Source organism: Rhincodon typus, chromosome 7 (genome assembly GCF_021869965.1).
Source record: "Rhincodon typus isolate 14 chromosome 7, sRhiTyp1.1, whole genome shotgun sequence".
Classification (NCBI taxonomy): Eukaryota; Metazoa; Chordata; class Chondrichthyes; order Orectolobiformes; family Rhincodontidae; genus Rhincodon; species Rhincodon typus.
The window spans coordinates 14,257,030-14,269,968 of NC_063338.1; the positions used below are offsets into that span (position 1 = coordinate 14,257,030).

General features: G+C 45.9%; 1 protein-coding gene across 1 annotated transcript; it reads right to left on the reverse strand.

The window, feature by feature from the left end:
* Positions 1–3,285: 3,285 nt before the first annotated feature.
* On the reverse strand, positions 3,286–5,199 carry gbx2 (gastrulation brain homeobox 2). The gene is made up of 2 exons (XM_048599421.1): positions 4,650–5,199; positions 3,286–3,842 (listed from the first exon to the last, which is right to left on the reverse strand). The coding sequence occupies exons 1-2, from the start codon at positions 5,197–5,199 to the stop codon at positions 3,286–3,288; spliced, it is 1,107 nt and encodes a 368-aa protein (XP_048455378.1).
* Positions 5,200–12,939: the final 7,740 nt, after the last annotated feature.

Genomic DNA, 12,939 nt, shown 5'->3' on the forward strand with positions numbered 1-12,939 from the left:
ATTAATAGTTTTCTGACTTTAACAAATAACCCCTCCCCCCGGCGATTTATCGGTTGTAAGTAGGCAACTTACACAAGGAGAAGGGAATAATATTCAGTGCTGAAGCCCTGTTCATTGTAGGAAGCAGCGCGGGCCAGTAACTATTAGGACGAGCTAGTCTATAGCCTCCCCATCAAAATTAATCATTTGGACTTAATTTTAAGCGCAGACAAGTTGCTGTTAATTTAGTGCAGCGTGTATGAGATGTAATGAAAAGCGAGGTGCTGCTAGCTATCTCTCCTGGGGCCCATTAATCACTGGGCTGAGACGTTCGTGCTTGATTACAATTTGCGAAAAAATTCATTAAAAGCCACGGCGATTGACAATTTTTATCTCTCCCCGTGATCTGACTCATTAGGCAGCCAAATTAAAGCGCTGATGATGGCGATAGTGACAGCGATCAAATGCCCCGTTGTTTATCTTGTACTCGCTACATCCTGACGTGTATCGTTTATTCTGGGTCAGGGCTACAACAATACAACACTGTCACCATTGCTGCCAACACTTTGGAGTGTGCGTGTGTGTGTGTGCACTTGTAAGAAGGAAGAAAGTGTGTGTGTTAATGTGTGGGAGGCAGAGGTGCAGAGGCAATTTTGGGCTTTTTCATTGTTGGTGGTGGGGGCGAGAAATTGCTGAATGTGGGGCTAAATGATTTTTCTCTCAATCGTTTTGACCTGTAATTTGATTTAGCCACGGGGACAATCAGGAAGTTTAGTAACTGCTGTGTGTAGCAAGTGATCATTGGCATTTTCTTGTGTGTGTTAATTCTACCGATTTGTAGATAATGTTTTCTCTCTGGAGAAATCACAGCGTTTTGGGGGGGTGGGGGGGTGGGGGGGTGCGGGAGGCGGGGGGAAACGCACAAGCAACTCTTATGAAAACAGCTCGCCCCAGACACGCTTGAGCATCGCTGCCCGCCTTGTGAGCTCGCTTCACTTGCAAGTCTCCGGCCTCGCAAAGTCACCCCATTTGCAAAACGTGGCCCATGTATGCAGACGTGGCTCCACGTTTTGAGCTCCCCAACAGACTAACCTCTGCCAGGTTGAACCCTGTGAAAGCTCAGCCAAGTTACTGTTATTTTAGGTTGGTTGTAGCAAAGTGGGGTTGGAATGGGTTGGATGGGATGGGGGTAAGGATAATGTCAAATAGAAATCCTTGTGGACAGGTATTTGACCAGCTGCATTTCCTTTAGAATTGGAAGGAATAAAACCACTATCGCTTGCTTATTGTCAAACATTTTTAAACGACTAACGTGTTCATCTGATGAATTCGATCCCTGTTTTATCTTTGTGATAAATCGATTGACATGACATACAGAATTGGCTCAGCATATTCCAGAGCTTTTCTATATATAAATCATATAGTCAAATCCTGCAATTTAGGTATATGATTTGAGATATATAAGTAAAGTCAAATCACATGATTTGAGTTATGTGATCTGGTTATATCTAAACTCGAATCATATAACAAATCATGAATTAAATTTATATATTTCATAAATATATATAAATTTATATATATAAATATGAACTTAATTATATATAAACTCAAATTGTTAAAAACACAAATCATATATAAACTGAAATCATAATATAAACAGTCAAATCATTTCTATATCTCAAATCGTAAAGAACTCAAATCACAATTTATGTTTACAAATATGATTGAATTTATATGACAAATATATAAACTTAAATTATAAATAAGATTTGAGTTATATACGATTTGAGTTTATGTGTGATGACATATATAAACTCAAATGATATAATCTAAAGATGTGAGTTTATGATTTGAGATTTAAACTCATCATATATCATGGTCTGAGTTTGTATATATTTCAGCACAAATCATATTCATCATAGGAAACACAGGCTTCTCAAATCAGGTTTCTCGAATCATTTATGAACTTAAATCATGATAATGCGTATGATTAGATTTCATATTGATGGTTTGAGATATATAATCTTAAATCATATGTAAACTCAAATAGTAATTCGATACAGAAACCAAATCACGAATATATTACGGTGGAATTTCTGGGTCACATGAAATACTGTCAGTTTATATAACATCTCGGGTTATTTATTCAAACTCAGAGACGCCAAGGTGTCTTATATTAGTGATTTGAATTTACACGTGGCTACGAAACAAGTTTTGTGTTATAAAATTAAGAGGACAACGGTTTGATGACTGTGGTCATAGGGAGGGCAGCTTCATACAGAATCGCGTTCAGATCATTTCAATCGTTTCCCTGTTTACCACCCGCGAATCTGTGAAACTTTCTGATGCCTAGAGATCGCCCCGGTCATTGCTCGCCAGTCTGGGGCCTTTTCCTTTCCCTCGTCCAAACCAGTGGTTCCAAAACGAAAATAAAAGCAGAGTCTCCCGTCTCGAGAAACTATTTTTTTTTGGCTGCTTCACCATACCCGCTCAATCCCCGCCCCTCAACAAAAAAAAACGCCCCTTAAAATCTTTAACCGGAAACCTATAGAACGGAAAACTTGGCAGTAACTACAAACGCTGACTGCGTTATTTATGGAACCGCCGTTCGAGTTTATTCACAATTGTTATCTGTTACGTGATCTTTTTTTGAGAATTTTCGTCATTTGTAAGAAATGTGCCACAATTTCTTTCCCCAAAAGACAAAACGTAAAATAAATTAACACCATCCGTCTTATACATATGTACATATACACACACACATTTCTCTTCTCGTTGAAAACAGGAGCCGCAATTTGGAAAGCAAATTCTGCTAGGAACAAACAGAAAGTATTATATAGAATGGGGGGGGGGGAAATCCCACAAAGATCTATCACAATGGAAAGGTCTGCGGTTACAGATTTTTGTTTTAAAAATAAAGTATTAAATAGCAATATTTTACGGAAATTTACCTTTTGGCATTTGATGGAACAATGCAAACGGGTGAAAGAACAATGTTTTGAGTTGAGCTAAATGGTGAGGTTATGGCGGTCCCTTCTCTCCAGAATGTTGAGCATTGTGCAATTCTCACTGTACAAAGTTTTGGTCCACAAAACAGTCAAAATACTGCATATAGCTGATGCATTTTTTCTCTCTCAGTACTTATATACAAACAGAGTATACTTAATCATTTATAATAAATAGGGAAGTCTGTCCATTGGCAAGTCTTCGATTCTCACTCAGAAAAAGAAATCGTTTTGTCCTTTTGTGTGTGCGTCTTTTTTTTTCAAAAATAAGTCTTGTAAAGTGTTTGAAAGTTCCTTTTTTTTAAGGTCTGGGTTGTTCCAACTGTTGGTGCTGACTCCTGATGGCAAACCTGCTCACGTGCACGGGTATGGGAACCACAATCTTGGGATTCCTGGACGGTTCCCCGGATTTGGAGTTGGCATTGCCAGCTTTCACCCGTTTCCACTTGGCCCGCCTGTTCTGGAACCAGATTTTTACCTGCACCTCGCTGAGTTTGAGGGAGTGGGCGATCTGGGACCTCTCGGTGAGCGACAGGTATTTCTTACAGTGGAACTCCTTCTCCAGCTCCAGGAGCTGCTCGCTGGTGAAAGCCGTTCTCCTCCTCCTGTTTTTGCTGCTGCTGCTGTTGCCGTTCCCCGCCGTGTTGTTGGTCGGAGTGGCGGCGTGACTGTGTGAGCTCTCCTCCACCAGACCCGGGCACGCGTCCTCTACCTTGTGAAGGGCCGGCGCCGCGCCGTTCTCGTCGGAGCTGTAATCGAGATCACTGTCCATGGAGAAACTCTCCTCCTTACTCCGGTAGTCATCGTCTGCTGCCTTCAAATCGTCCTTCCCTTGAGCCCTGCCGGGGGTGACAGCACCTGGATAGAGGGAAGAAGACAGAGAGAGAGAGGCAGAGAGAGAGAGAAAGAGGAAAGGTGACAGATTTCTCAAATCCCAAAACAAAGGTCAACGATACACGCGATTACAGCTAATTATTTATAAAAAAAACTTATAAAAAAACTCAGTTTCATTACGTGCGAGTTTAAACTCTAGGCGATAAATCTTTTGAATTAATTAGAACTCGCTCACATAATATAGACTTACTGATACAACGATTCAAAATGAATTTTCTGAGCGGGACAGTGACTGCGACACACACTAAACTTATAAGCAATTAATGTGTTAATGATGACCCGTTCCCCTTGCAAAGGCCATTATTGTCCCTTATTTCCATTTGTTTTGGGAGAGAGAAAAAAAGACTTTTCCGGATGCCCCCTGGACAGTATAGGACTGAATGACCAGCGGCGGCTTGTGTTTGTAGTTCTCCTCCCTCTCTCTCCACCCCCCACCCCAACCCCACAGCCTCCCCTTCCACACGCACTAAACAAAACCCCTCAGCCGTCGTGCAACCTTTTATTTCCCCATATCCCCAAGTTTGGTTCCTTTAAAGAGACAATTTTTTAAAAAAATGCGTTGGCATCGGGAATTTGCAAGGGGAGGGGAGGAAATAAACATAGACATGGGGAGGGAGGGAGGGAAGGAAGGGGGGTGGGTTTGCTGAATCCTGACCCTGAGCAATTCCCAGTCCCCCACCCCCAAACACACACACACACACACACACATGCCCCCACCTTTCCCCATCTCAGATCCGTGGCGTGAGCCTGTTCCCACTCTCACTCACTCACCGATCACTGCGTGCACCGTCTCCGTCGCAGGGAAGGAGATAGCCGAGCTGTCCTTGCACAGGAACGCCTTAGCTTCCTCCCCGTCCTGCTGCCGCCCGCTTTCCGCCTTGTCGAGGCCGCTGCCCAGGGCGGCTTGCAGAAATTTCCTCGCCGGCTCCTGGTGCTGGTTGGACGGGAAACTGCGGCTGCCTTCCCCGGTGCCCGGCAGAGTGGCCATGAGGGTAGTGACGGCCATACCCTGGCCCAGGCTAGTGCAGAAACCGTTGGAGATAGAGCCGGCGAGGTTGCTGACCGGGTGAGAGTGAGGGTGGGGGGATTGGCCTGGGGGCACGGCGTGCAGGCTGTGTTGCAGAGACGGTTGGGCTAGAGCTGCAGGCGGCGGCGGTGGCAGCACCACTGGCCGGTAAGGCATGAACATGGGGTAGCCGGTGTAGACGAAGTGGCCGGTGCTGGGAGCAGGGTTGGTGCCTATCAGTGAGTCTATGCTGAAGGCGGTACTGGTCCCCAGCGGCCTCTGCATTACAGTGAGCGGGCTGGAGTCGGCACACATAAAAAAGCCCTCAAAGGTGGGCACCGGCCTTGGAGGCTCACAGAAGAGTGGTGGGAAAAGGGAGGAGGGAAGGGGGGGAATGTGGGAGAAGGAGGAATGCAAAAATGCTGCCAACTCCTGCTACAACTCAATTCCTCGCCGGTAGAGCCAGGCGGCGATTTCCTCTGGAGAGCATCACTCTTTTGGATCCTGGGATGGGGGTTGAAGCAGAGACAGGGGATGGGAGAGAGAAGGGTGTTGTGGGTTAAGGGAGATCTGGGGCAACTGGGCTGGGGATGGGATGCAGAGAGGGTATGCAGACAGTGTGAAGGAGGTTACCTCCCGGCCACAGAGCAGCTCACACCGCCAGCTTCAAATCCCGCTCGCCTTTTCCCTCTCATTCACATTTTCTTCCAAACTTGCAGCTTTTCCCGGGTCACGTGGGCCCGCCCTCCTCCCCGTGGATTGGCGGCGCCAGGAGGGGTAGGGCGGGGCGTCCCCTCATATCCCTCGGACCCTCCCACCAAAGCATCCTCCCCTACACCTTGTGTTAGGCCCCCCCCAAGGCATGTCCACCTACTCCGCCCCAAACTCTCCTCATTGTCTCTGCAACATTCACCAGCACCCCGCCCCCACTTCTCAAGTTATAATTCCACTGGAAACTTTTTCTGTGGCTGTTTAAATAGTGACTGAGGTGCTTGTTTATCTTTCAGGCGTACCTTCCGAATGGTACACGCAAGCAAGCGACACACGATAACATTGTACCGCGGAAACTGGACGTTTCTGAACCAACGAATAAAAAAATCTCAGAAGATCACGCAGCTTATGTGGAGTGAAACACAGTGGAAGTTTCAGGTCGATGAACTTTCGCGGGCCTTTCGGCCTTCCCGGCCTCTGCTAGCTCTCTGGACTCATTCCTTTGAGCTTCTCCTCGTTGTCCCTTGCAAGCAATTACATTGATTTACATATATGCGCACACAATTATCTGTTATTTCTTGTAATGGAATGCTACACAATGATGTTTGGTCTATGCTTAAATGTTGCAGGCGAACACGTGCAAACTTTTTAACAGTAAATGCCTCGGTCGGTAATGGTGGGCTGCTAAACGGCCAAGATCTGTAGTTCGAAGCCGAGTGCACATCTATCTTTGGGACAAACTATAACTCCCTCCGAGCTCCGGGAGCGCAGCGTCTGCGGCCCATGATCCAGGGGCTGTTTTGGGGGGGAAGATCTGGAGGAAATAATCAGAGTCAGACTCACTCACTGATCCGGGACTGGTACACTGGCAGACAAACCTCTCCGTCCAGGTGCAACTACATCAGCAATAACATATTTTTGTTTTATAAAATGACCTCTTCATATACTTTATTTATTAAGTATGTTTCTGCATTAAATATGCATCGCAGAAGTAAGCTAAGAGCTCAGAAATTGGTTTGAAAGCTTGCAGGACTGGGAAAAGAGCGTGGAGTTGAATGGCCAATAACCGTAAATCGCTGTTAATGGGCACCATCGATCGAAAAGTCCTTGGGAGCTCTATCTCTCTGTGAGTTGAAACTGCTTCTACATTTCTGCACGTCCCTCCATTAACTTGTCGAACTGGGGCGGGGTGGGGGATGATGCCAAACCGTTCGTACTGACATAAATATAAACAAAAGGTCTCACATTCCGTCAAATCAGCAGTAACCCAGAGGGGTAATGCCCTCATCTAATTCTCTGTTTCCAGCCCCGAAACCGTAGCAGACAAGGATTTGACCACTTACTGCACCATGCACCTACTACCACGAGTGAATTATCAGGTTAGCTGGTGTCAGGGAGATTCCACTATTTATTTACATTCTGGGTGTCGTGGGTTTTATCACACTCGGTGTGTGTGTGTGACGTGTGTCGTGTGTGCCTTTGGGGGAGGGTGGTAAGATTTTATTTTGCTAATTTTACTTGGTGCAGAAGGCAAAGCAATCGCCATTCAGCCGGGCTCTGGTAGAGAAGAATTGCCTTAGTGTCCGGGGTATTGGGATTACAAAGGGCTTGTTGTGTATCGTTTGGGCGTCAGACACACTAATTTGCGAGACGCGGACCACAAGTTAAACTTTCTTATTCATTGCATTTTTTTTAACTGAAGGGTAGAATAGACTCCATGTGGTTCTAAGTCAGCCTCTGGCTAGCTTTGAAATCGGTGCCCAGCAATTATGTAAACGAGTTATTCACTAACGTGATAGCATTAAATCGATAAGGGCTGCTCTTTTTCTCTCTGCCACTGTTTCGTGTGGCTTCCAAGGCAGATGCAACACCGTGTATTTCTCCTGCACTGAAGAACCAGAAAAAGAAGAGGGGATCAATATATATATATAAACCGCCAGAGAAATTGCTGAATGAACGCTCTGAAACCATTCAAAAGGATTTAACACCATTGAATCCTGAGTGTGCGATGTTAAAACCAAAGAAAGATAAAAACAGCAAGATTGTGAAGGGAAGAATGAGAGAGTTTCTCTGTGTGTGAGAGAAGACAGCAAGAAGAAGGAAATTGTGTGTGTATGTGTGTGAGACAGAGAAGACTTTTTAAAGTGGACGGGGGAGGGAGGGAGAAAGGGGAAAGGTGAGAATCGAGAGTCTAAAACAAAACAGGCTGAACGAAAATAAAGAGATAGAGAAGAGGGTGGGAATAGATAGTGAAAAGATGGAGACAACGAAGCAGATTGAATGAGAACGCAGAGTAAGCGGGCTAGGAAAGTGAGAATGGAGAAAACGAGCAAATGAGAAAGTCGAGATTTGCAACAAAAGACACGGAAAAGAAGTAGTGTGTTGTAGAGTAAGAGGAGTAGAGATTCCAAGAGAGGGGGGAATGTACCATCACGCGAAAGAGAGCGAGTCACCTTCACTGCCGCGCCGCCCCCCCCCCCCCCCCACCCCGAAGAATTGCCGGAATCCACTGTTTTGGGGTTAATCATCGTTTCTTCCAGCTCCGATTGTGAAAGCCTTTGCGAGTGAAAGGGGAGGTTGTTGCTAAACGCCCAGAAATGCTGGACATAATGAAGACATTTCAAAAAATATTTTAAGAAAAGCACCACCCGCCCCATCCGTGGTTTGATAATTCTACTCAGGCACTTTAAGCAATCTCTCAGGAATTTAAAAAAATAATCGACTGGACTGAATTGTCAGATTGGATCTAAACACCTAACTAGGCAAGTCACTAGCAGGCAGCGAAAAAAAAGTTTGAAAATCGTACTTTATTTTTCTCCAAAACAAAAAAGCAAATAACGCCGGGTGTTTTATTCCCAGGAAGCGGACAGCCTTTAATAACCAGGCAGACTTTAAGGAATAAAAGGCTCTAAACTTCTTTGACCTCTGGACTGTCAGGATTTGAAGCCCTTCCCCTACCCCCTCCAAGTGTCCAGTTTCCTGGTGATCTAGCGGGTGTGATTCTGGTGCAGGTCTCTAATGACTGGGGTGGAGTCAGGCGGTAATTCAGATCACGGAGTGATCCGTCAGAATGGGTCAAACGGAGCTATCAATGTGTGGGATTCAGGGAGTTGACAGTTTTGTCACTAGCCATTCGTACAAGTGCTGTTTTGAGACATCTCAGTTTTCCTCTCTCGGCTCTGGAAAGGATCTCGCTATCCACAATCTTGGCGCTTTGGTCTCGTGGCCCGATCCCCCTTTCGCCACCAAAGCGGTGAAAGTTTGCACATTTAAAAGTCTGTTGCCCCAACCCTTGCCCTTCCCCCTTTTGTTCTGAACAACGCGCCTTCGCGTTTATGTCCAGTCAATGGTACGTCTTTATCAACCCTGCCCGGCAACAAAAGCGCAAGGAGAGGACGCCAAACGGCCCGTCGCTCCCGTGCTGGCCCTTTACAGCAAGCCAACCACCGCAATCCCCGTCCTTTCCCCCAACAGCGCTTGCACAATGATCTCCCCACTCCACCCCTCCCTCCCAACCCCAGTATTTACCAACTGCCTTTTGGAGAGTTAGCCTTTGAGGCAGCGAGTTGCGGATCAGTGTTTAGAAATAGTTCTTTACCCTCTCACTAGTTCGCCAGCCGGGCAATTACTCTTCACCCATTTGGATTCATAACGATGTGTCACCATCATAAGCTGGACGTGAGCGAACCGAACTATCAGCTGGTTGAAGGCTGGACTGATGCAAATAAATAGGCCCATGCTGTTTGACAGGGCCCTTATGAATCGGTGCAATCAATTAGAGACTACTTTCTTTTCTCTCCACCACGTCCCCCCCTCCCCACAAAACAAAACCTGAATCCGCCCCAGCCCTCTCCACTGTAAGGAGTCACTCTCTCAGGGAGAATTCAGGGGCAGGACGGTGGCTCAGTGGTTAGCACTGTTGCCTCACAACACCACGGACCGGGGTTAAATTCCAGCCTCGGGTGACAGTCTGTATGGAGTTTGCACGTTCTTCACGTGTCTGCATGAGTTTCCTCCGGGTGCTCCGGTTTCCTCCCACAGTCCAAAGATGTGCAGGTTAGGTGGATTGGCCATGCTAAATTGCCCGTAGTGTTTAGGGAGGTGTAGATTAGGTGGGTTATAGGGGTACGGGTCTTGGGTGGGATGCTCCTAGGGTCGGTGTGGACTTGTTGGGCCGAAGGGCCTGTTTCCACACTGTAGGGACTCTATGAATCGCCACCCGCCAGAGGTGGCGGTGCAGAAGGTACACCTGTTTGCTGAAATGATAGTTTAAGGGCAGTTCAGTGAGGTGATGTTAAGAAGGACAAGCCCCGAGGAAGTGGATGGGGCCGAGTGGGCGGCAAAACAGAGCCAGCGCTGCAGGTCCACAATCGAAATAATTCCTGCGGTTTGGGAAGCTGGGCTTGAGCTGTTTCAAACCAAACTGACCCCGATTGGACCCAGCAAACGGTTCAAGCAGGAGGTCACCGAGAAAGTGATTGTGTGTGAGGAGGTGGCGTGTTTCTATGTTTGGTAGTGTGTGGGGTGTGGTGCAGTGTGTATGTTAGTGTGGGTATGCGTGTGTACTGGAATGAGGTGTGTGTGTGTGTGGTAGATTTGGGGAGAAGGTTCCTGGCTGTCACTGAACTATTTCGAAAGGGCCCCTTTGCAAATTTCCATGCGTACGGCATGTCAGCGGGAGAATGAGTGTAACCTTACATAAAAAAAGCTGTGGGTTAGCAGGAAAAAGTTGGAGGAGGGGTGGGCAGAAAAATAATCTATTCATCTCCTCACCGGCCAGGCGCTCACCAATTCATGTGTCCCTTTGAAGCTTTTCATCAGCACCTTGTTAATGTGGGTTTCACCCTTTATCTGATTTTCTATTCTTCATTATTTAGGCACATCAGAGCTATGCAAATTCTACAAACAGCTGTGGAAAAGGTGGAGAATTGCCAGGTTAAAGGGGACGGAACCAGAGAGGGTGGAGTTCCCCCACTCCCCGACTCCCCGAATAAACACACACACACATTTACAATGTAGTGAACAAACTGATGTCGGCCACCAGTTGAGACGCGCACTTTTAAGTTCTCTTTCAGCCCGTGTTAAGCGAGGGATTTGAACAGTGTGCAGAATCCCATAGCTACCAGCTCTGAAGCGAAACCCTACTGTACCCACTCTGAGAAAGGAAAAAAGAAAGCACAGATTAAAAGAACATTTTAACAGCGTCCGTAGGGTTGAATTCACTCTGCAAAAAGTTCTCGCTTAAGCAATCAAAGGCACGTTTAAGAAAAAGATCGTGCTTATATGGTGCTGCTCTAGAAAGGGCGACTCCCAATAGGGAGGCAGTAAGAGTTGTGCCTGGGGGTTAGGTGTGACGGACAGATGTGGGCTCTGCACAGTCCCAACTCTGCAGATGTTTAGCCCCAAACAATCTCTCAGGTCAGTTTAGTCCATGGCTGCAATCACAGTTCATATCCTTAAGGGGGTGACGCAGTGACAAGGCGCTCAATTTACAAAACAAACAATAAATTTAAAAAAGATTCATAGTTTTAAAGACAACCCTGAGTAATGTTTGTCAAAGATTCGTCCTAGAGTTAGAGGGTTATGAGGGTTAATACAGTGCACAGTCGTTGCCAGATACTATGAATTCAATATCATTTTGAACATCGACGCGCATCAAGTAGAATCTATTCCAGAACATTACCATCAAAGGCAACCACATTTTAATTACACTTGTTGGACCCCACCACGACCCCCGGGACAATGCCCTCCCGCATTTACCTTTACAGAGGGGAGTAAAGCGTTAACTTAAATCAACGTCCAGAAGTATCTGGTAAAATGCAGTTATTATTTCATATCTACTGTAGTATAAAATGCAGTATTTTCAAAAAGCAGTCAGTAGCTCAGTTTCAGAACGGATTTCGCATTTTTGCCTAGTGCCGATATGAAAGGCGTGATAAATCGCGACAATTTATTTCCCGGCTTTTTGTCTGTGTGGATGTTTGGGGCTTAGTTTTTAACGGAATCGGGGTTGAGAATTAGGTAGAAACACATAGCCGGCGATCGTTGAATAAACAGCCCGCGAAAAAAGTCCCCCGTAAGCGAGAAGTAGAGAGTTGATCCGTCTATCAGTTTTCCACCTGACGCAGTCATCGTGGGGTGGGGGGAAAGAAATTTCATAGATCGGTCAAATATTAACCATGTCTGTGTTGGTGTCCAATGTGACTATCACCCCTCTCTCCTTCAGCCGCCCGTCCTATTCCCCATCTAGGGAATGCACACTTTTAAAAGTGCAGGGAAGTCACAATTCAGCTATATTACAGCGTAGCTGCTGCCGTGAATGAGCTTCTCAAGGCATTAAAACCGTCCATCCTAGACCTGCAGACACTGATCTCCCAGGACATTGGCGAGGTTTTACGACCCAGCAACGTGTTCCAGTGATTAAGGCTACTCCTTGTTATCATCCTGTCTGAAATCGTGGCGGTCCGCTTTTTGCCGAATCAAATAGTTTTCCGAACAAAACAAAAAAAAAGCCTGTTTTCATATTAGCAAGAAAGCGCCTTTCGTTTCTCATTGAGGCCGCCAGATTTATAAAAGATTCAAATTTGCACAAATATTCGAAAACATTAGCTGTCCGTCTGTATAACACACATCGATATCGGTGGCGAATTGAGCATTTGAGGTGACGCTTCGGACCAGCTTCGAAAATGTCATGTGCAGAAATGAAGGATAAACGGAGATTAAAACGGGATTTCGTGATGGGGGTTGTTTGTTGTAGGGAACAAGGGGCTAGTTTTACAAAGAATCTCTGCTCTTTGCTCTCTCTTATCACAAACCAAACGGGCTCCCAAACCGGCCAGCGACAGCACCGCAGCACAGAGCCTTTAACTGAAGGAAGATTTGAGGTTGATTTTTGTTTGCAACAATTATTTTTACAAAACGATTTCATACACAGTCGCCTCCTTTCTGCCACTTCCTGCAAGATGGGCTCATTGCCATTCAGTCCTCCCCCCGATCCCCTCCATGGGTTATAGAGTGGCTATCACACATAAAAAAAGTGTCATTACTTCCGCCATGTCACCTTCGGATGTCGCCTGGGGAATTGATGTAAGTTTGAAGCGGCGGAAAAGTGGCAAACTCCCAAGTTAGGCATTAGCTTTTTTAAAAGCTGCACTACATTCAGTCTGAGACATCCTAAACGCAGTGTTATTCAATTACATATGACGGATTGAAACACATAGACTTCACATATTACCATGAAATGAGTCATGGGTCATTTAAAAAGTGAATTTAATCGCACAGTCATTAGACAAATAGTGTACCAGACATTTTTGAAATTGTAAATCATTACCCCAAACGCATCAA

Excerpts from the sequence above, each read along its gene's own strand:
- gbx2 (XM_048599421.1), bottom strand. The coding sequence starts at position 5,199 with ATGTGTGCCGACTCCAGCCCGCTCACTGTAATGCAGAGGCCGCTGGGG. Across the intron at positions 3,843-4,649 it reads GACGGTGCACGCAGTGATCG|GTGCTGTCACCCCCGGCAGG; the intron begins GTGAGTGAGTGA and ends CCCTCTATCCAG.